Raw genomic sequence first — 24,481 nt, 5'->3', positions numbered from 1 at the left:
CCCCAGATTCCCATGATTTTAGGTGATTTTCACAAAAGAATTTTTCTAAATTTGTCCTCCTAATATTTCCCCTTCCTTTGAACTTCAAAGTAGGGCTAGATATTGTCCGGTTCGGTTCTAACGACAACCCAACCAGACCCGAAACGTTCGGGTATTTAGTAAGTGAAATCGTCAGGTCCAAAATATATTATGGAACCGTTCGGGTTCGGTTCCCAGGTTTCTTATTATAATTAAATTTTTTAATATTTACAAAGTGACATTAATTCAACTAATAATATATTCAATTTTAGTTCTTACAAAATAATGTAATTCAATTTTATGACTCTTTTGCGTCTCTCTTTATTGAGTTCTTCATAAATTTGATTGTTAAAATCACAAGAGGAAGAAACGAAGTTCAAAATAATTAAGAGAGGCATTGTCGAACTTCAATTCGATTTTTTCAGAACGGTAGAAATGATATTACGGTAGGGTATCAGATTTGGATAACACTTAGATCAATTTGATTAAATTGATCTTGAATTGAAAATTAGAAATAGGAAAATCATATTTTTGGGTTTGAACTAAATTAATTAGTTAATAAGTTTATTTAGAAAAATAAAATAATTTGGCTTATTTAAAATAAATTAATTTAAAAAATTAGGGAGATTTGGTTCTTGATTTAGAATCGAGAACCAAACCGAACCCGTCGACTCTCGATTCAGATATCCGTTCAAGTATTTAACTTAAGAAGAATTGCTCGGTTCGGGAGTTTTGTCCCGCCGCACTTCAAAATAATGATGAAAAAATATTATTTTTCTTCAAATATAATTCTGTTTTCTTTTACAGTGCGTTTGATTGTCAATATTTTTCATGAAAAATGTGTTTTTTTTATCCAAATTCCTATTTTTTTTTTTTTGTTTGATTGACATTTTTTTTAGGGAAAATATTTTCCAATTTTTTGTCACGTGGAATTTTTTTTTTTTTTTAGGGGGAGTATGATTTTATTTTCCAAGAAATTTACTTGAAAATTAAATCAATCAAACACATTTGATTGATAAATTCCATGCTTGCAATCAAACACATTCTTAATCTTTTTAATCGTTCCCCCCATTTTTACTAAAAAAAATTAAATTATAACAATTTTTTTCTTTTTTCCTTTATTTTGTATGACAAAGATCAATTTCTAATTAATATTTATTCGATTTTATAAAAATATCTTCAAGTAATACTGAAATATTATTTATATACATTTTATTTTGATTATTTATTTATTTAATAAGTTGACTCAAAATTTTTATTCTTTTAAAAAAAAAAATTATTTCATGGGAAGGGAAAGGGGAAGGGGATGGTGGTGATCGGACCTCCATCTCCTATGTGGGAAGCCACATCTAGTGAATTATGTTTTAAATGAGAGTTTTCAAAAGTCATTTGAATTTTAGAGAAGTCTATAAATTTTAAAATGAAATCTATAGAAGTCTAAGAAAGACTTCTATTAATTCCATGCAAATCTATAGAAGTCCATAAATTTCATGAAAGTCCATCATTTAAAAAAAAATAATAATAATAAAAAAAATAAACACCGGGAAAGTCTTTAAAAGTCCTACCTTTAGTTTCTGTTTCAGTAAGTAATTATGGAGTTTTGGAAGTTTGTTGGACTTATTTGTATTGGCATGTTATCGTGTGAAAGTAAATAGATTTGTATCAGTTTTCTTATTGATGTTTTTTGTATTTGCCTTTCCTTGCTCTTTACGTTTGTCAGTGTCACAATCACTTGGGCCTAAAATCTGTTGTTCTTTTGGTGGAGGAAAGAATTTTTCGTCAATGTCTTCTGAACTTTTTCATGTTTATTTACCTAATCTGGAATGCCATGTTTTCGGATTTAGTTTGAGGGACCATTTCAATTTTCTTTCTTTCATTTTTTTTTCCTATTCTTGTTTTGTTCACTTATTCTAGCTTTTTGATAATTTTATCACAGTGAAATTTCGCTTGTTTAAATTTCTCAATATTCGTCTCTACTTAATGAATGGGAAATTGTGGTCCTACTTTATTTTCTTATTTGAAGGATGGCATAAGTGGCTAGAGGTGGTGTCATATCATCATTTCTTCAAACCTAAAAAATGAAAGTTGAGTTTTACTAGAACTCACTTAATCAAGATTGTGAGAATATCTTTGATTGAAGATTCTTTACCATATCTTTAGGGTAACCATTAGAGCTTCGTTGGGACACTAAAATAATGGGATTAAACTGAAATTCTTGCATTCTAAGCTCTTGGTATAGAACATAAGAAATTTTCCTTCCATTTATGTCGAGTTTGATAGGTTTGCCACATCACTGGTTGTATTTGTTTTTAGCCTGTGTTCGATGGGGATTAAAATCAGATTTATAGTAGAGATAAAATTTGATGACAAGTGTGGTTGAAAGGTTGTAGATCCCATGGAATATGTGGTTAAAATTTATTGTTGATTTTGACTCCGCCAAACATAGGCTTAGTATATTTTCCTTGCTATTAATTATGATCTAGTATGGATCTGTGGGTTTAGAAACCACTTTGACGCACTTATGAAATAGTTTGGAGGTAAGATCTACCAAACAAGTTGTGGGTTTCTTGGGTTATATTTGGAAAAGTGGAATTTTTGCCATATTACAGAATTCTTCTATAGACTACTTTTTTTTTTTCAGCGTATGGTGCTATTGCTTTTTTCTCCTTTGCGTTTAACTTGATAATACACCTCCCTTGTATTATCCATTGATTAATAAAATTACTTGATTACTTATCCAAAAAAAAAAAATGTCTATTTGCTCAGACATTTGAAAATATTCTCTAAATTTTATTGGTTCCAATGTCAATCCAGCCTTTAGGCTTTATGCTGTCTAATAAAGACAATACTTGGTGATTATTAATTTGCTTTTGAAGAATCAGCTAACGTAATTTTGAGGCTCATGAATAACAGGGTGCTGGCTTGCGGAATCTTGGAAATACCTGTTTCCTCAATTCGGTATTACAATGTCTGACTTATACAGAGCCATTAGCGGCATATCTACAAAGCGGGAAACACCAAACTTCTTGTGAGTCTCTCTCCCTCCCTCCATGCTGGAGCCCACTTGCAAATTAATCGCTAAATCCTGTCCTTTTTAACCTTACAAAAAAACTACATTTATGAGTTTATTTAATAAAAAAATCAAAGTGAGATAACTAGGGAACATTGAGCGATCGTATATATTTAAGATGCAAAATATTGAAACATGTAGCATGCATATTGAGTTGGGAAGTCTACTTTGGACTTCTTATTTTTAAGTTTTCTAGATGCATGATTTTCCAGTGCTGACTCTATGTGCTAAAATGTATGCTCATTATCATATTTTGAAACTATGTTTTATTCTTCATTCTGATTTTGTCACTTAATTTTATGCAGGCCGAACTGCTGGCTTCTGTGCTCTTTGTGCCATCCAGAAACATGTAAGCCGTGCTCTACAGTCGACTGGGAGAATACTGGAGCCTAAAGATCTAGTATCAAACTTGCGTTGTATCCTAATTATGAGTCACGAGTTTTTTTATTTATTTATTTTTCAATCTGCTGAAAATGCTCTCATTATTATTGGTCACCTGTCGCTGGTCTGTCCTTTTCTTCCCCTCGATTGATATATATATTTTTTTAGCAATTTTGCTTGTCACTTTTCCAGATTTCTCCTTCTTGTTTGATATAAACTAATTCAAGTTTCTAGTTAATTACGTGTTCAAGGAAAATTTTGTTAAAGTCACAATAGAGATATTCTTCAGTTGTCCATGCAATCTTTTTCTTCAAACTTTTATCTTTTCCTTTTTCTCTTTTCTACTTATCAAGTTATTAATTGATTTTAGATGATGCAAATAGTTATGTTCTTTTACGCTTGAAAATATGTATTTTCCATTTCTGAAATTAGCAAAATATCAAGTTATTCCCGTTATTGCGTAGTGCAAGTAACATACACTCAATTGCTGACTCATGGAGGGTGGCAAGCTTGTCTTTCTTTTGAAAGTTATAATCCTTGACATGACATTAGGCATATCACGGAACTTCCGGAATGCCAGACAAGAGGACGCTCATGAATACATGGTGAATTTGCTAGAATCTATGCACAAATGCTGCCTACCTTCAGGAGTGCCAAGTGAATCACCTAATGCTTACGAAAAAAGTTTAGTCCACAAGATATTTGGTGGTTGCTTACGTAGTCAGGTAATTTGTGCATTTCTTTTGGAACTGGAGAAATATTTATTGTTTGGATATACTTAGAAATATGAATTTGGGATTAGTTGAAAGGAAATGGGTATTTGGATTCTTTCTATGCTTCACACGCAAAAATGTTTGAGGATGTTTGTTTCTCTTGTTTTATTGCTGACGTCATTTGTTGCATTTTTCAGGTTAAATGCATGCAGTGTTCTTATTGCTCAGACAAATTTGATCCATTCTTAGATCTTAGTCTAGAAATTATGGAGGCGGATTCATTACACAAGGCACTTGCTCATTTCATTGTTAAAGAGCAGTTAGATGGAGGTGCAAGGCAGTACCAGTGTGAGAAATGCAAACAGAAAGTTAAGGCTCTCAAGCAGCTCACAATTTATAAGGCACCCAATGTCCTCACTATTCACCTGAAGCGGTTTGGTTCTTATGAACCAGGTCAAAAAATTGATAAGAAAATTGAGTTTGGCCTTACGTTGGACTTGAAACCTTTCGTAACTGATCCCTATGTAAGTTCTATGTGGTTAGTTATTTGAGATTTCAATTTTTATCAATTCTAATTTGATGCATGTGATCTTAGTAAAAGTTTCTTCAGTCATTTACTTTGGATATGTGATTTAATCTCCACCAAAATAGTCAGAGTTCATTGATTGAAAAATTTGGAGAAAGGATGACGTCCGTAGAATTTTGGAGTTCAAAATAAAAATTTAAATGGAAGAGTGGAGTATGGGGTCAACAGTAGCTCTGTGCATTTTTGGCCATCCTCTCGAATTTAACTTGGTTTACATGTTCTTGGTGTGTTCTTATTGCTTCAACATCAGTTTTTGAGAATAAAATTATCTACATGCATTCTAAAATTTAGATTTCATGTGATTGGAAATGTTACAGTAAAAGGGAAGTTATACAGAACAATCTGTTTTAAAATGCGCAGAGAGTTTATGTCTTGAGGCGTGCCTCATGTCGAAACTTCATTCTAACGAAGCTTTCTTTAATGAGAGTGATCAAATCTCAACAGAACTATTAAGAAGTGGCTGAGATAGACCAAACTCAACACAATCTGATATTGTTCCAAAATTTAACCTGAGAGGGTTCCATAATCCCAAGTGAAGCTAAGGACCTGGGCTAGCGTGCTGGACCTGCCCTCTTGCATTCCTGAATGATGATTGATGTGGATTTTTACGTAAATGAAGTTATGGAGAGGTGCTCTTGTAAATTACAAATTTATTTGAATTAAGGTCTAGTTTGTTGTTGAATGGTGATGTGTGATGAAAGGCTATAAATATGATGTGTTGGTACACTTTGGAACTTTGGGTTAAATTTTGGATTTGGATTGGCTGTCTTGAGTCAGTATTCTACAATGGCTTGTAGCTGAAATCCAAATTGAGTAATACTTAGTTCTGTTCATCTGGTAATTAAAACCAGCCTAGTGTTTCAGGGTTCTGTAGTGAATGCAAAATAAGTGTTTTCAGTAAATATACTGTCTATGCTAAATAAATCCATCATGTCTGGTGGCACTTACTTGACATCCTGCCTTACACCTGTTAGTTGCTTGAGTTTTCTTTCCCTATACTCTTCAATTTAATAATCATTCTTCCATTTTTCTATGCATTGCAGGATGGGGATCTAAAATACACACTATATGGTGTTCTGGTTCATAATGGTTGGAGTACTCATTCTGGCCACTACTACTGCTTTGTTCGCACATCAAGTGGCATGTGGTATTCTCTTGATGATAATCAGGTAGAAGAAAATAATATTTGCTGAGGTATCCAATATTTATGTTCCTTCAAGTTACATTCATGTTTTGATCTGCTTCAGTTTTATCCATGATATATAATGGCTTAGACTCTTCTCCAGCTTGTGAATATTACGTTTTATGTGACCTTTTCTGTTCTACGCAATGACTTTCTCATTGAGTAACTACGGCGTTTAACAGGTTGTCCAAGTTAATGAAAGGAAAGTTCTTCAGCAGAAGGCATACATGTTATTTTATGTTAGGGATAGGAGAAATTTTGCTTCCAAGAAACCTGATGTCATCCAGAAAGAAAATGTGGTCATGAATGCCTTGGGAAAGGTAGCAATTTCAAAAACTGTAGCACATAGAGATTCACTTAACACCAATACTCCGAAGAATTCTTCAATGAGGGAGAGCTCTTTTCAAAAAGTAAATGGCTCTATGGCTATTGAGTGCTCATCTCCTTCGTCAGAATCTTTATCGGTAGTTCCATTAGCTAAGGATTCAGTAAAGGGCTTTTCTGCTGTGAATATAATAGCTGGAAACCATCTAGCACCTGAAGTTTCTTCAGCTGTCTACAATGTGGGCAGCTGTCACCATAAGGATTTGAATGAATCTAGTATGGTACCGTCAGACTGCAATGGACGCCAGGATTCTATTGACAAGAAAGAATTTAGTAATTCTGTTGTCATGCCATCCAATCAGGACACAAGTGGCAAGGAAGATCTGAGCAACCCAGTCAACAAGCCATCAAATAGCAGTGCATTTGCACTATCTGGAAATGTGTGCAATACAAGTGACACTAAATCTGAAACGGTAATTGGTTGTATTAGTCGAGTATAACATGACTGTCTTCCCTTTATTCTTTACTCCATACAAATTTTCCCTCTTTTCTTGCAGAATCCTTACTTACCCTCTTTATACCCTCTTTTTACAGTTTCAGTGTGACAGCAAGGCTATGTCCCTGGAAACTCCCGAGGAAGCATCAAAGAAAATTAGCTATATGAAGTCATCAGATCAAATCAATATTAAAGAGAGTCGGGTAGAAGCCTTGTCTTCATGCATTTGGCTTCTCAAATCATTTTTTGTCCTGAAGTCATGTTTTCTCTCTCCTCCAGAGTAGACTAACAATATTATATTTCTAGGTTGGGGGTTCTCTTGGGAAGCGTTGTGATTCATTTGCTACAGAAGTTCGTGATATTAAGCAGAGAACTATGGGCATTGAATCTGAGTCATTACCTGGGCTACCAGTCACCTCTGAGTACTTGTCAATAAGGAAAGCAAATAAGAAAAAATCCCTAAACAAAGTGAAAAGCAGGCCCTTCAGGTGTCAGGTTGCCAACATGCAACTCAGCTCTAACATCATATTAAGGGCGGCCTTTTGCCTGCAAAAGAAGAAGCATAAGCGGAGAAAACTTCTCTCTCTGCAGAATAAGAATGCAGTTCAAGAGCGTTTGTCAGATGGGAATAACCTATCGTCAGAACGAGGACCATCCACTTCTGACCAATCATTATCTGTATCCGTTGGACATTCTGCTCTCTCTAAAAGGAAGGAAGCTGATTGTGGCTCAAATGATAAGGATAAAAAGTTAGATGTGCTAAATTTTACAGACATTGGTAACATGTCAAGAGGTGCTAGCAATGATGAGTTTATAGTGAGAGTTGGTCAGAATGAAGCCGTGCTTTCAACTGACAAGCATCTGCAAAAGGGTCTTCAATCTACCTCAGATAGGAAGCAGTCTACTGCCCAAGGATCCAATCGTTCAGGAGATAACAGAAAAAAATCAACCGAGAATGTGATAATGAACATGCTCACCAGAGGATTAGAGGAAACAACTGGTTAGTACTTCGTAATTACCTGTGATGCACCGATACGGACACATGTGTCCGACACGATACGTGTCTGATACATCGACTCGTGATTTTTCAAAAAAGTGCTGACACGACATGTCGTCGACACGTTGATTGAATTCTTTAAAATTCTTCATTTGTATAATATAAATTTAGTTTGATACTTTTTATTGATTTTTTTCGTTGAAATCTTTAAAATATAAGTACTTATTTATTAATAATTTTTTTGAGTTTAAAATATATAATAGCTATATGGTAAAGAAAGAAAAATGATTATTGTGGAGTATCTGAATTGACACGTATCAGACACGAACACGCTACCCTAGTTAGAATGTCCGTGCTAAAGTGGTAATTACTGTTTATGGCAAGTGCCCTACGAGCTCATGTGGTTATCTTATTATGATTTTGAAACTGCCGCAATCACCAATAACCAATCACTGATTTTCTTTTTATCTTTGTTTTCCCGAGTGCAGTTGGACGCTGGGATGACATAGACATTCCTCTATCAGGGGTAACAGAATCAAGGGGACTGGAGACCGTACGCATTGGTTACATCGGGGATGAATGGTGAGTGTCCATTGTAGCAAAATCGAAATAGTACACAGTTTGTTGAAATATGATTTGATGAAAGAAAATGCATGCTGGTTCATTGTAATCAGGAGCTGAACTCTTAATTCATCATACTCTTCTCAAAAAATACTCCATACTGCGTGTAATCTCTACTAGTACTGAATGGAATCAATGATTCCCCTTCTCGGTCCCAATAAACTGGAATTGGGTGAAGATTTTTTTTGTCTATGTTACTCGTTATTTATTTTTATGAAGTGGAATAATATGAACTTGAACATAGAATACAAAATGCTCATTTTAGCCTGTTTTGGATAAGAAGTCTGCAACTTCGAGTTGGACAATAGTTCAATTTGTGTATTCCCACATTCAATCATAGTTTGCCTGTGGTTTCTTACCTTCTGATTTTCATTACCTTAATAATGTTACGGAATTTAAGTGAAGATTGCAATGTGGAATTTAAATTGTTCGGTGCAACTTAGGCTAACCATAATCCTGGACATTTTCCTTGCTTCCGATAAATCCCCCAGAAATATATCTTTTTGATTTATTCATGGCACCCATTTCTATCAACAGGGATGAAGAATATGACCTCGGGAAAAGGAAGAAGGTCAGGAGCTCCAAAATAAGCTTCAATGGACCAAATCTATTCCAAGAAAATGCCACAAAAAATGTGAAAAGAAAGAAAGCAAAGCTCGACAGAAGTAGCTCTGGAAACCAACCCTTTAGGATATGATGGAATGGTTGCCAAATGCCATCTCTTCCTGCTGAGAGAGCCTGATTTATCGGTTACATATATTTTTATGTTGTAATTGATTTGGGGAGCTTAGGGAGGGAGTCATTATAATGGCTTGAGGAAATACTATTTTCTATTTTTCCCCTTTCGCTCCTCCAATGCATCTTTTTCTCCCTCCTTCCCTGTGTTCTTACTGTTTCTCTTGCGAAAGAGACTGGAAGAGTGAGACGTTAAGGGGGTCTTAATTTTGGTTAAGAATATACGTTTTTATGAATATTGTCTGGATTTGTTGATGTTATGTGAGATTAGGGCTGGGCAAATCTCCCGAACCCGAACCGAACCGATCCGAACCCGATGGTTCTTGTCAAATTAAATATCCGAACGGGTATCTGAATTGAGAATCGACGGGTACGGTTCGGTTCTCTGTTCTAGACCAAGAACTGAAGAATTGAATAAGAGCCGAATCTTTTTAATTTTTTTTTTATATTGAGTAAATCAAATTATTTTAATTTTAATTTTTTCTAAACAAATTAACGAATTAATGATTTCTAAATCCAAATTTTTGGCCCAATAATTTGTTTCATTTCTAATTTTTTAATTTTTGGTCCAATTACTCATTTTATTATTTCATTTCTTAGCAAAATAAGATCAAATTCACTAAATAATCATAAACACCTACAATAAAATGCATAACGTTGTCTCGACTCTCACACTCACTCTCGCAACCTCGCTAATATTCCAAAACCTGTACAATCGTCGGTCGACACTCTGACTTCCGATCGAAGTCGTGACTTTCGCCGACTGAAGCTTTGATCGTAGCGATCATTTGAACAAGGTAGTTTACTAATCTTTAACATTTCAAAGTCATTGAATGTATCATTAGTCGTATTTATATAACGTTGTTATAAATGTTAAAAAACTTAATTATAGTACAGAATCGAACCCGAACGGTTCCATAATTATATTTGGACCCGATGGTTCCATTTACTAGATACCCGAAAAGTTTGGTTAGATTCGATTCTGAACCGAACCGACTCGCGCCCACCCCTATGTAAGATTGATGATAACAGAATTATGATTCAATTGAAAAGTATGAAGTTGCAAAGTTTCATTGTTAAGAGTTGCAAAGCAACAGGATGTTGGCTGCAAGATGGGGCACAAGTAGATGCTACTCTGATGCTTAGGTTAGTTATTGTTCACGAGTAAATAATTCAACGAAAATTTTGGTTATTAATGTAAATATAGGTTTATATTAGATTAACAATATTTATGCACATTATATTGATTAGCAATTTGATTGTTGAAAGAAAGAGTTGGCGTGATTCTCGGACTCCAATGCTTGATTTCAGGGGTCAGCAAATTGCCCCAATTCAATTTCAAAAATTACATGAAATCGAATTGTTCCTTTTAAAAATATTATTAGTTCAATGGATGGTTTTGGTTCTTGAAATATTATGATCGAATCATTGGACGTTCACTAGGGATGGACTTTTTAATCGGAGTCGAGTCTTCACGAACGGGAGCTAAATGATTTCATTTACAAAATATTCTCTCAAGTTTAATGAATAGTTTTGGTTCTTGAAATACCTAAATTGAACCACCACCGTCAGTAGTTACTTGATTCGTTGAAGACTTGAAATTCTTTGAATTTTAGGGACTTGAGCTTAGATTTCTTTTCTTTTACTTCAAGAAAACTTGATCTTTGAATTCCAATTTTCATAACTAACAGAGTGCACAATACTAAAACTTCTAGAAATGATCAATCTTCAACTGGCACATTTCGTTGCCTTCTGAATTAAAGTACAATGAAAATGTTTCCCTTCCCTTCTAGCCTTTAGGGCATTGCATTTTCAACAAACAATGTTCTCCTCATGTTTGCCTTTTATGCCAATCGAATTTATTCCTTGAAAATTGGTTTTGATATGTTAAAAGATGCAATAAACATATTGGATCTATGATTCTCTGACATGATACATTTGCTCCAAACATAGCTTTTACTATTAAAATGCTTAAAAATGTTAGGTATGAATTAAAATTATGGCAACGGCAGTTGGCTAAAGAATGGGAAGCATTCAACAAACTCATAAAAAGAACTTTTAGGATGTGAACTAGTGGAGTTACGATCTAAACAGCCCCAAGTGTGATTACTTAGTATATGCCTAACGGTTCTCGTAATTAAGAAATTCTGACTTTAAGCATTCGAATCTATGCCTTCAATTGAAACTGAGAATGGACTTTAGAAATTAGCTCACCCTCCTGCAATTGTGATTGTCTTGACTGTTGTAGCACATGTTAATGAAGCCACAAGGGCATCCTGTGATCATCAATAGTTTTTTTGAGTGTTCCAAACTCAATAATGACAACAAAAGGGCATATTTGGCTACCATGTTAAAAAAATTGTTGGGACGGCGCGCTATACCACTAAACTAATAACCCGTCGTGCAAGCGTCCCACTTTGGGCCCGCTATGCCAAAAGCGAAAGAAACCCCATCCCAAAGTTATATTCTAGTTGTAGTATAAATCATTCAGACAACCTTGAATTACAATCATACAATTTGCCACAATCTACTTGTCCAAAGAGCCACAATAGCCCCAAGATTGTTGATCTTGCTATGGTGTGCACAAAATAATGTCATTAGAATCCTTAAAAGCTGTGACAAAAGCATCCATTGTTGCCTGATAAAGCTGGTGCTGATTGGTCAATTTAAGCTTCACTTGTCCTGTGGATCTTGCAGCAAGCCGGCAACTAAATTGATCCAACTTCAAAGCCGCCTAGTCTGTTAAAAGACCGGCACCAAGTTGGCCTGAGTTTGGCACTGTGGACCAAAACATTAAAACAAGATACCAACTACACAAACATTGATATCTGATCACAAGACAACGTTGTCTGCCGTCAAGATGACAAGTTATTCCTATGAGAAATTCAATTCATTGATCGACTCACAAATCTCGAGTTACACAAACATTGACATCTGATCACAAGACAATGTTGTCTGCCCTCAAGATGATATGTTATTCATTGATCGACACACAAATCTCGAGTTCTATCTCTAATTTGGTTTTTTATTGAAGCCGCCTTCCTTCTCCACTTCAGCAGCATTACAATCATAAAATCTAAAGCAACTAATTAAATGGTCATTTGTTATACCAGCAACCCGCATAAATGAGTATACAACTGTAGGCCCCACTCTCCTGAAACCTCGTCTGACTAGGTCTTTGCTTATCAGATCAGCCTTGGAGGTCCTACCCGGAACCTAGCGAGGATAACGGAATCTGCCAACTACAGGCTTGTGTTTCACAAAGCCCCAAATGTACTTATCAAAAGATCCAAATTCATCGATCACCTGATATTATCAAAATCTACAAAAAGTCAGGCGAACTTACAACTATGGTACGATGATGAGCTGGCATGTCCAACAATTTAAAAAATAAGTTGGCTGATAAATAGTAAAATATTGCAGCCAGCTGCAGATAATGAAATATCAAATGGAAATGGTCAGGACCATCAATAAGTTACTTCCCACCTAATCTACCTGATCAATTAACTTCCCTCATCTTCAGCAGATATACTGGAAGTCAAAAGTGGTGCATAAGAGGTACAAAATTTTAAAAAAATATGGTAGTTCGGTGCATCCAGAATCATTAGTATGTATAAAATTCGTACAATTTGACACTGTCATCAGATAATTTCGGTGCATGATTTCACAATATAACTTCAGCATTGGGATTGGAATCTAACTTCTGTACTACAGTAAAGTCAGAAGTAAAAGTGTAGGACTCCAGTTTGGTCACTGTCAATCAGAAACACTTGAAACTTCAACAGGAATCGAGACCAAGTTATGATAGTTTAATGTTACAGATGGGCACTCGCTCAAACAGCTAATATCATAAAGAGATATACACGTCTAAATCCAAACAGGATGAACTCTTAGGAACTATGATGCTCGGTATCGGGTACGTATCTAAGTGTTGGATTTTTTGTTTCTAAAATAGAGATTACAGGAACATGTTTAAAAAGCGTCCAAATTTCGGACATGGGTACTTGAATACGTCTTTCAAATTTAAATTTTTTTTACTAATTCAAGATGTTATTTTGAATGGACCAAAATCAATTATTCACAAAGAAGGAAATATATATTGAATAAAAGGTTAAAGACGAATAAAATAAAATTTTGGGATTTGGCTTTCAATTATGGAAATTACTAAATATTATATAAAATAAAAAATAAGGGACTTAATTGCAATTTAGACTTGGTGGAAAACTAAGCCCATGTTTGGCCTCCATTAATTTTCATTTCATTACATTTCATTTTTCTCTCTCCTATTTTCAACCACACAATCTTCTATAAAATAATATTACACTTAAATCGAAAACTTTTCCTTCTTTTTCAACCACTCAGTTAAAAAAAAACACTATTTCACCAATTAATTTTTCCACAAAATGGAGGCCAAACGGGGGCTAAGTAACACTATATTGAACAAATTTTCATTTTATACAAACGAAACCCTAAACTACTGATATAGAGAGAGAAAAATAATAATAAGAAGATGAAAAAAGAAAGAAGAAAAAGAAGGAAGAAGAAAAAGAAGGGAAAACCTAGCGCTACTACCTTTCTCCATCCTCTGGGTGGCGACACTTGGCATATAGAGAGTAGAAACGGGAAACAAGAAAAGGCGAAGAAAGAAGAAAAAGAAGTAAAAACAATGAAGTGTCAGATTCAAACTCAGAGAATTTGACACATATCACATACTCATACTCATGTCGTATCATGTTCGACACGAGTACTCCGACTATTTCGAAGATTAAGAGCATCAGAGCTTGGGAATATACCTTGGATACTTCGTGAGCATACCTTGGATACTTCGTGAGCATTCTCAATAATTGCAAGCAGTTTAAGCTCTGATAGTAGTGAGCTTCCGGGGCTTCCAGGTGCTATTATCATCTTCGCATTCAGTTTTGCAACAGCAATTGGATCAAAATCAGCAAAAACTTCCCTGTGTCGAAAAAATTCATGAGAAAAGGTCATTGTAGCAAAGAAATCTTAGAAACAAAACCAGTTTGAAGGTTTTAGGCGATCTAGATTTGAAATTTTACAAGATGCTACCTAAATTCTTTCCCTTAGCCTAAATTCTTTGGCTGAACTTAAGTTCAGCCAAAGCCCCACAAAGAACAAGAAACTCGAACAATTTACTGCAAAATGCCAAAAAGAATTTAGCTAAACAAGGAAAACTTCCCAGAAAGTACCACAAGTAACCCTATTTCCTGGAAGGATGTGTTGGAATTAATTGAATTTAATTTTAATTTGGGTTTAAAACATTAAATGTAATATTTAATGATGTGGGTCATTGCAATTAATTTGAGTGAATTGGAAAAGTCTCCAATATAGGCCCATATGTTGATAAGCCCATTTTAAGTGTTTTTTTATATAGAAATGAGTCCCACATCGAAAGTTTACAAGAAAATAGTCTTGTTTATATAGTGGGTTGTGTGAATAATATATAATTTAATAAGTTACCTACCACTTGGCTAACTTTAGCTAGCCAAAGGCTAGTCACCACTAGAGTGGTGCTTCGCGCCGCTCCCCGGTCCCATCCTCGGCACGCGCACATCACAAAGTACTCATTGGGCGCTTTAGAGGCGCACTTTGCACGTACGCATCGTCGCGAGGAGCTGAGGAGCCTTATAGTTTTCGAAAATGGACTCGGGTTCGATGACGTGACAGCACAAGGCTCAATGAGTTTGCATTCTAGGTGGCGCATGCGTGGTAGGTCGCGTCCCTTCGTCCTGCGTGGCGGTTAGATGTACGCGTGGCATCCGCATGGCTGTGACTGTTCAAAAACTGGTGAATAGGCATGATGAATGGACACTTCACTTCACGGTTCAATCTGAACCGTCAGATCATGAAAATAGTGCAATCCAATGGCTAAGACGAATCAGATTAAGTGGTGCACCAATTTCTAAAATGTCACACACCTATTCCATGAGACACTTCAATCTCTATAAATAGAGACCCCTAGATTCGTTTTTTGACACACCAAATCAATTACAAATTCAATTGATTTCTAAATTCTTCTTTCTCCGTATTCAGCTCTAAAAATTTTCTTATATTTTCGTGGTTATTCCGTTCGAGTATGATCATTCATTGGTTCGACCGACAAGGTTGGTATTGTGCAGTATCGACTTTGGAAGGAGCGTTGTATTTTGGGAGACAGACATCCATAATCCTGTTTGCACTTCATTGGGGGGTGAAATCTGTCTTAAGGAGATTTGTTTTGGCATACCTCGCTTCATCTACTATTTTCCATTTTTTTTGCTTATTTTATTTGTTCTTTTGATTGCGTTAGTCGAATTTCCGACAACAGGATGTTGCAAGAAATGATCAACCCACGTGCCATCATGTACTGGAACTCCCCATTCTTCTTCGTGAAAAGTGACATAATATGGATCTGTTTTAGATGTGAAAATTCTCGTGAAACTTAAAAGCAGAAGAAGTGTTATTGAAGCTAAGCAGTAAACTTTGCCTCCCATAATCTGGCTTCATGTAGTTAGGAATTAGGGAGGAAGAATAAGGCTTTTAAGTAATTAATAAATTCTTGTTAACGCTTCCTCATTAGACCAAAAATTGAAATGATAACCAGCAATCCGAGTACTAGCGGCTTATTTTCGGTTTTTTTACCATGAAAATGCATACTACATAATAAGGACAACAAAAACAAACAGAAAACACGAAATTTTACTCTAGAATTCAAAATTCAAATTAGAGTAATTGAAAGGCAGAATGCTAATATCAAGTTCCTTATGTAAATATTTTATGACGTTCTGTTAAGTTTTAGAACCTCAAAATATGGAACAAACACATTTTTAAGCATCTTTGCACGAATTTGCAAATAAAATGCATGCTCAACAATATATTCAAACGACAACACAATTTAGTTTAGAAAGTGATCTCTTGTTTTCTATAAATAGCATTCAAAAGTCCTCGGGAAACAATACATTATACATCCCTACATATACCAAAGCAAGTGTTAGAAGAACAGAACACAAATATGGCTAGCAAAAAATACAGAGTCCTAAAACAAATTCATGGTAACCCATCAAAATACAACGTACTAGACGAGAAAAAAATGTAATATGCCAAGAGAAACAATCATACCAGTCCAGAGTTACTCAAAATCAAACTCACCAGTATTATCTGTGACCCAAGCACATCTCCTTTTAACCTGTAAGCCATAAGGTAATGGTTTTGGGAGGCCATTTGGAACAACAACTTCTGCCTTTGAACCAAACTGCTTCTTCTAACCAGATGTACTACTTGTTCTGTACATCCTACCAGTCAAGGCTTGACTATGACATGAATCCATAGATGCATCAGACGAACAAAAAGCACCGAGTGACGAATTCGAATGCAACACCAGTTCATTTTGTAGGAGGACTGAAGGAACACTAACAGAATTCAATAATCCACTGATAATATTTGGTCTATTCTTATCTAATTCGACCCTTTTGCCCTTTATCGACTCCTCCACCTTCCTCAAAGTCTTTGATACAGGTATTTGCCCATCTGTTAACTTCAGCGTCTTGCTTCCAGCTGGCTTAGGCTGGTAATCGGTAGGAAATTATAGGAAATGACCTGATAACCCGATGCTATTTTTAAAGTAACCCTTGACCCCTTTTTTTAATTTAAAAAAATCGAATTTAAAGCTTAAAATCCCAAAATACCCCTCGGTTCTCACAAAACCAACTCTCACAAAACTGAAAATCACAAAACCAACTCTCACAAAACTGGTCGGAGAACAACCTATCCATCGCCGGCAAAGTCTTGTTAAGGTAAGTTACCGTTGGTTGGTTTAATTTTTAGACTTTGGAGATTTTTTCAATATTTTTTTGTTTATATTAATAAAATAGGGTTTATATAGTGTAAAAAAAGATTGGTTGTTTGAATTTGGAAGCTTTCCTTGTCGAAAATGGTGATTTTCCGACGAGAAAGTGTGAAGAAGAACCGGCCATTTTGGCTAGCACCCGACTGTTAACAGTCAGGTGGCAGTGGTATTGGTCGGCCCAATACCTACTGTAGTTAGTGTGGGCCGATCGTTAAAACAATCGGCCCATGTCGACTGTTAAAACAGTCGGAGGGAGACGGAGGCAGATGAGGGAGTGGCCCCGTCGGGGACCGAGACTGTGGCAGATGTGGGAGTGGCTCCATCGGAGACCGTGGCAGATGAGGGAATGGAGGAGGTGGCAGTGTATAAAGCAAAAAAGCGTGCTGTTGACATGTCGGAGACGGTGGTCGGCAAGAGGCCGATAGTGCTGTCACAGTACGTCGTCTCTCCCTTCACGGTTGAGGCGAAGAGGAGGAGGTTCGTCGATGGGACGTACCCCAATCTGTTCCGGGAGGTCGACCATGTGAAGTGGAAATCATTCGAGGCTGAGTGGCGATGAATGTTGCTCGGGTAAGTATTGTATGATTTAGTAGACTAGAATTATTCGTATATGTTTCGTTTAACGTTTTTTCTATTTTATTTCCAGAGCCACGCACATGATAGCCGGAAGAACGATATTGGACGCATACAAGTGGTTCCATGATATACCACTCAGGGGGCTTGGCTCGCCGACGATGTAAGTGAAGTGTTATTGTTACTTTTTGTATACGTTATGTTTAATTTGGTAAATAAAATAAGTATTTATGTCTTTGTTTTTCTTAATGTAGCACATCGACATGGCCATGAACTTGTTGCGCGATTGAGTTGAGAGATATCCACAATCATTCCACAAGCCTGGCCGTATTATACTGAACACCGAGTTCTTCCGTGCTGTTACCATTGAGTATCAGTCCCTCCAACTTCTAGGTAACGAGTACGTGCTTCCCGCGTGTATGCTCGAGTGGGTCATCGGGCTGTCACCAAGTGTTGGGGGAAAGCCATGGAAGGGTTGTACGCATTTGTACATTCCAGTTATCGCGAATTAGTACTGCATTGCACTAGAGATCGTGTTTCCTGATTCGACGATATATGTGTACGACCTCGATCATTCATGTCTGACACAGGGACAGCTCGAGCAGATCATAGAGTCAATGACTGTGATCGTTCCTATGATGGCTAGACATGCGGGCTTGACTGTGGATGAGAAACTAGCCATCGTGCAGGACACGACGACGACGAGACAGTCGATATCGTAACTCTTTATAATCTTTTTTTTTTAATTTAGTAATCAGTTGGTACATAATTGGAACCGAACTAAGACATATTCGTTCGTTTGCAGGGGCGACTGTGGGATTTTCGCAATAAAATACATAAAATTTTTGAGTATAGCAATCAACTAGTCATAGATACAGAATTGGCGAAACAAGTTAGCATGTGATTTATACGAATTTAATTGTGATCCATAAATTATTTGTAAATATTTTTTGTACTTAATATTTGTAATTATTTTTTGTGATTATTCACGTAAATACTATTCATTTCAATATAAATACTATTCATTTCAATGTAAATACTTCTCATTTCAGTGAAAATACACAATGTTCTAACTGTCATTTAGGGGAGCCTAACTTGTACAAAATTGGCGAGTATGTCCTACTGATTTGCACTTGCTACATCTACGCGATCGGGAAAATTCTCTAGTAGATGGTATTCTAGAAGTACTTGGACGTCCAGGATCATGTGGTTCAATGAGAGGTGGCGACAATGTATTGAACGGGTGAATATGATTAGGAACTTCCCACTCGGTTTTGTTTGGAAGCGAAAATATGGTATCAACATACACAGCTCTCCAGTTTTCAGCAGTGTAATAAGGAGAGCACAATATTCTCGCTACAAGTCCTCGATACATAGCCACCACAACTGCATGCTCACATGGAATGTGATTTCGTACGTCAATCGTGAAACCACTGCTGCAACTTCGTATGGATATTCTCAATCAATGCGAGAATGGGTAACTCTCGATCCCTTTTAAATAATGCATTAAGAGACTCTGCATTATTTAACGTCATCATGTTGTATCGACGTCCTGAAAAATATGAGCGTGCCCAATGTTCAATCCCCATTTTCGTTAGATAGTCCCATGCCAGGAATGATTTGCTTCCTATTTCAACCATGTACCTATTACACTCTTCAATACTGTAAGCTTTGGCTGCTCTCCTAAACAATGAAACGATGCCTTTACCCCGATATCTGGTCTTCAAGTTGCCTTGTATATGGTACATGCAATACCCATAATATGCATCGGGAAAAACTTCAGCAATACCATTTATTATAGACTGTCATCGATCGGTGACAAATACAAGGTCCTCGACTTCTCCGATTACTTCCCTTAGCTTTGTGAAGAACCAACGCATTGACAGATCATTCTAGTTATCAACTATGTCGAATGCAAGAGGGTAAATTTGAATATTGGCATCTTGACATGTAGCAATAATCAATTGGCCTTGGTATTTGAATTTCAGAGTTGTACCGTCAACTAGAATCAGGGGTCGCATAGCATTTCGAAATCCCCGAATGCATTGTCCAAGAACCATAAAGAAGAATTTGAAGCAGTTATCGGCCTCCATCTCAATAAAAAATGCCGAGCCAGGATTAGTTTTCTCCATGTTATGACAATACCTGGCCAATTTAGCAGAGCTTTCCTCTGCCGAACCCATTAAATCCTTCAATGCGCATTCTTTGGCCTTCCAGGTCTTCTGGTAGTTCATGACTACTCCGTACTCTCGACGAATATCGTTAATGATGTCTGATGGTCTGTAGATTGTCCGTGGATCCTGATACTTGTGCATTATCTATCAATCAATAAACTAAGTTCAGGCTTGCCTGTGATCATTGCGACAAACTCCCACTTTACAAGTATGTTCTCGTGTATATTTGCGAATTACGAAGCACTCATTCGTGTCCATCTTCGTTGCTCGCAAACGCCAACTGCAACTATCATTTACGTATGATAGCGCCAACAACGACCTATTCGATTTTTTCACTCTAAACTCGAAGTTGTATTTCAGTGCAATTAGGTACACGGCTTCTTGCAAATCTTTCTTTGTTTCAAACAGTTGCTCAACATACAAATTCTCATTATCAGGAACCACACGTGAGGAGTTAGAGGATGGTCCACTCAATCTAGCCCCCGAGGTGCCACCCCACTCATATCTCTGCCAGGATAAACCAATTAAGTACTCGTTTGTAAAAGTATTTGCATTTTCATTCTCGTTGTCACGAGCAGCGGAGGGGATTCTGTGTGCAACTATCTCTGGAATAACCACATCATCTTCACGAGCTATCTTCACCGTATCCCAAAAATCATTAGCATTGTGATCCCCACCTCCTGAGTCTACTTGTTCATCTTCAATGACATCCTTCCTTACTAAAGTCATGTAAAGAGGAGTCGTGTGCTTATTGTTCAGTTCAATCAGATAATTCACTTCATCAACGGAAGAAATCATTATAGGTGGAATCAGAACTGATGCATGCTCGCTGAATTTAAATTTCAATTCCATGTTGTACTGATAAGGATCAACATTCAATTTATTCTGTAAATCATTAGAGAGTTCTGCATACGATGTACCTGATGATATGGAAATTGCGATACCACCACGTTTATCACTTGTCCATTTACATACCCATTGATCTTTTTCGTCCAATTCGAAATCACCAAAGTAACAAATTGGGACTACAACCATATCTGCATATTAAAATAGAATTTTTTAATTACAAGAAAAATATCAACAGCAATAAAAATAATCCAAAAAAGGGGGAAAGAAAAAAATAGTTGGCAAACAACCGGCTGGCTGTTAAACAGCCGGTGAAACAGTCGATTCACCAGCGCCGACATAATATGCAGATGAATTTTTTCCGGTTAAATACTTAAAAAATTATAGATCTATTACATTTTTTTCCTACTAATCATTAAATGTCGAAATACAATTTATCGATTTAAACATACAATAATTTAACGAAAATAAGATTAAATTTGCGGATATAAACTTACCGAACCGACGAGATTGATGTCCACAAATTTTTCGACTTTCGATTTTAATAAATTTTTAAGTTTCTGCAATTGAAGCAGATGAAGGATGAGAGTATTTTATTTATCTGTGTTGGAGTATACAGATAAGAAATATAGGAAGTGTTTTGTTTTTATTTGTTAAATGAAATGGTATTCATGTGTTTTAAAAAAATCAACTTTTGTTATTGTATAATGTATTTAAGTGTATTTTTGTCTTTTAACATTGGATAGGTCATTTTCATAATATCCCTTTGTTGAGAAGTCAATATGGAATTTGGATGATTTGACCAGATTAATTTTAAAAGTACCCGATAATTGGCCACATTTGCTGATCTTTCCCTTGGAGCCCCTGACATTTGATGAAATTATACTCCCCTTATATGCTGCTTCAAGAATCTCCCTCTTAGTCCCAAAATTTCTGCAAATTTTCTATCTTTTTACCGGTTCAATGGGGAGTTTTCAATGCACAAAATAACCCAATCATAAAAATAAAATAAAAATCCAAGAAGATCAGCTTGTACTTTTAAAAACTCAAATATAAGTGCTTTGATTCAACCACCCTGTAAATGCTTCCTCAAGAATCTCCCCCTAAGCCCCAAAAAATTCTGCAAATTTTCTATCCTTTTACGAGTTCATTGTGTTCTTTCTTGCCCACAAATACCCCGATTATGCTCCAAGAATATCAGCCTGTCCTTGTAAAAACCCAAAACATAAGTACTTCAATTCCACCACCAATGAATTTTTTTCAAACCCTTAATCTTTATATATGATATTTCAATTCAAGAACCTTAATGGGTCTTGCATAAATGATAAATCCACTCTATCAAAAGCCAATAACAGAGGAGCTATAATAAGATAAAGATTTAACCAATTTCAGGTTTTGACCCTTGAGAATCCTCCCAAAACAAAACTTCCCACAACCCACTGAAATGAAACAAAAATCTTCAACTTGCCATTAAAGCCAATCAATTTTTTCCCTCAAAATTCAAAACTTTTACGAACTAGTAAAAAAATCTACATGTCCATAATCAAATGCACAAAGCTATGACTTTTGCGTCTAACCAAGGTCTAACATTCACACATTTTCACCTTTTAAGCACGTAAAGCAATCTAAACACTGGTGTATACATACATGTATTATGTATATATTTAAAGAAAAGACGGCTGAGAGTTAAAAAAGGGAAAAGCTAAAGTAACAGGGGACAGAACCCCACCAATAGGGGATTCTAGGGAATGAACTGAAACTTTGCTTTTCAGAGTATGCAGTAAAGGTGACACTTTTGGAATTAAACCCATTTTTGTTGTGATGATGATGCTGATATGGCGTTAACAGGGACAAAATGTTTTTCTTTTATTTTCTTTTATTATTATTATTTTTTATTTTTTAGAATAATTGCATTTTCTTGGAAAGTCGAGGGAAAGAAATGGAACGCAGAAAAAAAAAATGTATACCAATGAAAAATGAAGTCTTTCGAGACTCAAAATTTAGAGTTAGGCTGAGCATGAGTTTTTTGATAGACTATTTTTCCTTTGAACAAAGTCTATGGAGTAAAAATATGTTTTAGACACAATTTGCAAGCTAAGAGAGAGAATAATTATTTGATCGAAAGTTTAAGTTAGTCCAAAATATACTTATTTAGACTTTCATTCTTTTTTTTAAGTAAGTCTACTTAATATGCAAGATAAAAGGGATTCGCCTCATGAGAGAGAATTTTGAGTATTGAACGGTTGACAACAAAGAAAAATAATAGCTTTCATGACTTTGAATTTATTGAAATTTGGCGAGTAAATTTTTTTTTTTTTTTTTTTAAGAATAGATTATCATTTTTTGACTCATTAAGTAAAAATAAGAATCTAAGAGATCAATTTTTAGCTCTTTTTTCCCCCCATTTTTTGCTTATGTTATATATTTTCATATTTCCTTATTTTCTCTTTTCTATTTTCTATTTATGCAAGTTACTCAAAGCATTATCATGACCGGTACTAGGTCCATTTTGGTAAATCAATTAGGGAAATTAGGCCCAATATCCTCCTAAACTAACTAAATTGAATAATACCCGTTTAAAACTAATTAAACCATTCAACCGTAATTAATACGTCCTAGATCTATAACAATGTTCCTCTCCTTCATTTTCATTTTCACCTTCGTCTCCACAGTTACATACAGATCCAACCACAAGTAATAGCTAATCTTCCAAATACCTATGCAACAATCCCACCTTAGTTCCTGCATCTCCACAGCAAAATTCTTCCTTCTTCTATAGCCGTCGTCGACATTAGAGGTGGCATATGCAAAAACATATTTCCAAACAGCAAATAAAGGGGCGGCCCATTGCACAGAGCAAAGGGAGGAGAAAATGGCTGCAAAGGATAAAAAATGAATATCTCCTGTCATGATTAATCGAAGATGTGAAGAGCATTTCGATGAATGAAATAGATGTTTAATTGAGTGGTTGGAATTCCAATACCCCTTCGCTTCAGATCTGCAATGGTGACTTGAAGCAGTATGAAGGGAAGCGAAGAAAGGAGGAGATTATTAAATTTATTCAGAAAAATAGAGATTACTTAGCTCAAGTTGCCTCGGTGCGGTGTTTAATTGGAGTCATCGGCGGTAAATCGGGTTTTAGTCGGTTGGGTGATTAATTAGGGTAGCCAACAAATCTGCTTTGCCTTGGGGAAGACAATGGGAGTGCAGAAATTTTGAGTTGGTGAAGTTGGAGTTGATTTTGAAGCTTCAATTTTAATACTGTATGCTTTGTTGTGAGTTCAATTTTCATGTTGAACTTTGAAGTTTAGGACCCATTTTTTCACTTTACTCATAAGGCATGGATAGGTAAATTTGAGAAATAATGATGAAGTTAGTGAATTAAAGAATTCATTTTTAAGAGAAATAATGATGAAGTTAGTGAATTAAAGAATTCATTTTTAACAAGAGTAAAATAAGTGAATTTTACTTGTGGGAAATATAAATTGCTGCCATTGAGTTTGGGAGTTCCTATGGTGGCAATGGCACAATGTTTTAATGAACTGATCAAAGCATAAATGCAAAGTTTTTTTTGTCACTTTTTTTAAATTTGTCACCTTTTTTGTTACATTTTTTAGTGTCATTTAATTTGAATTTTGTTACTTTTTGAACGTTTGTCACTTATTTTAATATGTCACTTTTTTGAATTTTTGTAGTAATTGTCACTTTTTTTAAGTGTGTGTCACCTTTTTCAATCAACTTCTTGATTTCTATTACTTTTTTAAGTGACAAACATCATTTTTTAATAAAAATGACATTGTATGTTTTTTTTAATAAAAAAGTGACATAATGTCACCTTTAAAAAAAAAAAAAAAGTGGCAATTTTTATAATAAAAAGAAAGTGACATTATGTCACTTTTTAATATTACAAAGTATTTTTTA

At 35.6% G+C, this 24,481-nt stretch overlaps 1 protein-coding gene and 1 pseudogene across 1 annotated transcript in view; one reads left to right on the top strand and one right to left on the bottom strand.

The window, feature by feature from the left end:
* Window positions 1-9,381, top strand: part of LOC111368243 (ubiquitin carboxyl-terminal hydrolase 23-like) — a 10,368-nt gene extending 987 nt beyond the window's left edge. Inside the window, exons 2-11 of the mRNA XM_022989491.1 lie at window positions 2,932-3,046; window positions 3,394-3,504; window positions 4,022-4,194; window positions 4,380-4,706; window positions 5,812-5,937; window positions 6,134-6,748; window positions 6,870-6,974; window positions 7,078-7,771; window positions 8,257-8,350; window positions 8,927-9,381. Of these exons, the coding sequence (XP_022845259.1) occupies window positions 2,932-3,046; window positions 3,394-3,504; window positions 4,022-4,194; window positions 4,380-4,706; window positions 5,812-5,937; window positions 6,134-6,748; window positions 6,870-6,974; window positions 7,078-7,771; window positions 8,257-8,350; window positions 8,927-9,086 (2,520 nt within the window). The 3' untranslated portion in view covers window positions 9,087-9,381. The remainder of the gene's footprint in view (window positions 1-2,931; window positions 3,047-3,393; window positions 3,505-4,021; window positions 4,195-4,379; window positions 4,707-5,811; window positions 5,938-6,133; window positions 6,749-6,869; window positions 6,975-7,077; window positions 7,772-8,256; window positions 8,351-8,926) is intronic.
* Window positions 9,382-11,584: 2,203 nt separating this feature from the next.
* On the bottom strand, window positions 11,585-16,893 carry LOC111374456 (annotated as a pseudogene).
* Between the last annotated feature and the right edge of the window lie 7,588 nt (window positions 16,894-24,481).

The sequence above is a fragment of the Olea europaea genome, chromosome 2 (assembly GCF_002742605.1).
Source record: "Olea europaea var. sylvestris chromosome 2, O_europaea_v1, whole genome shotgun sequence".
Taxonomy (NCBI): domain Eukaryota; kingdom Viridiplantae; phylum Streptophyta; class Magnoliopsida; order Lamiales; family Oleaceae; genus Olea; species Olea europaea.
This window is presented reverse-complemented; position numbering and strand designations above follow the sequence as displayed.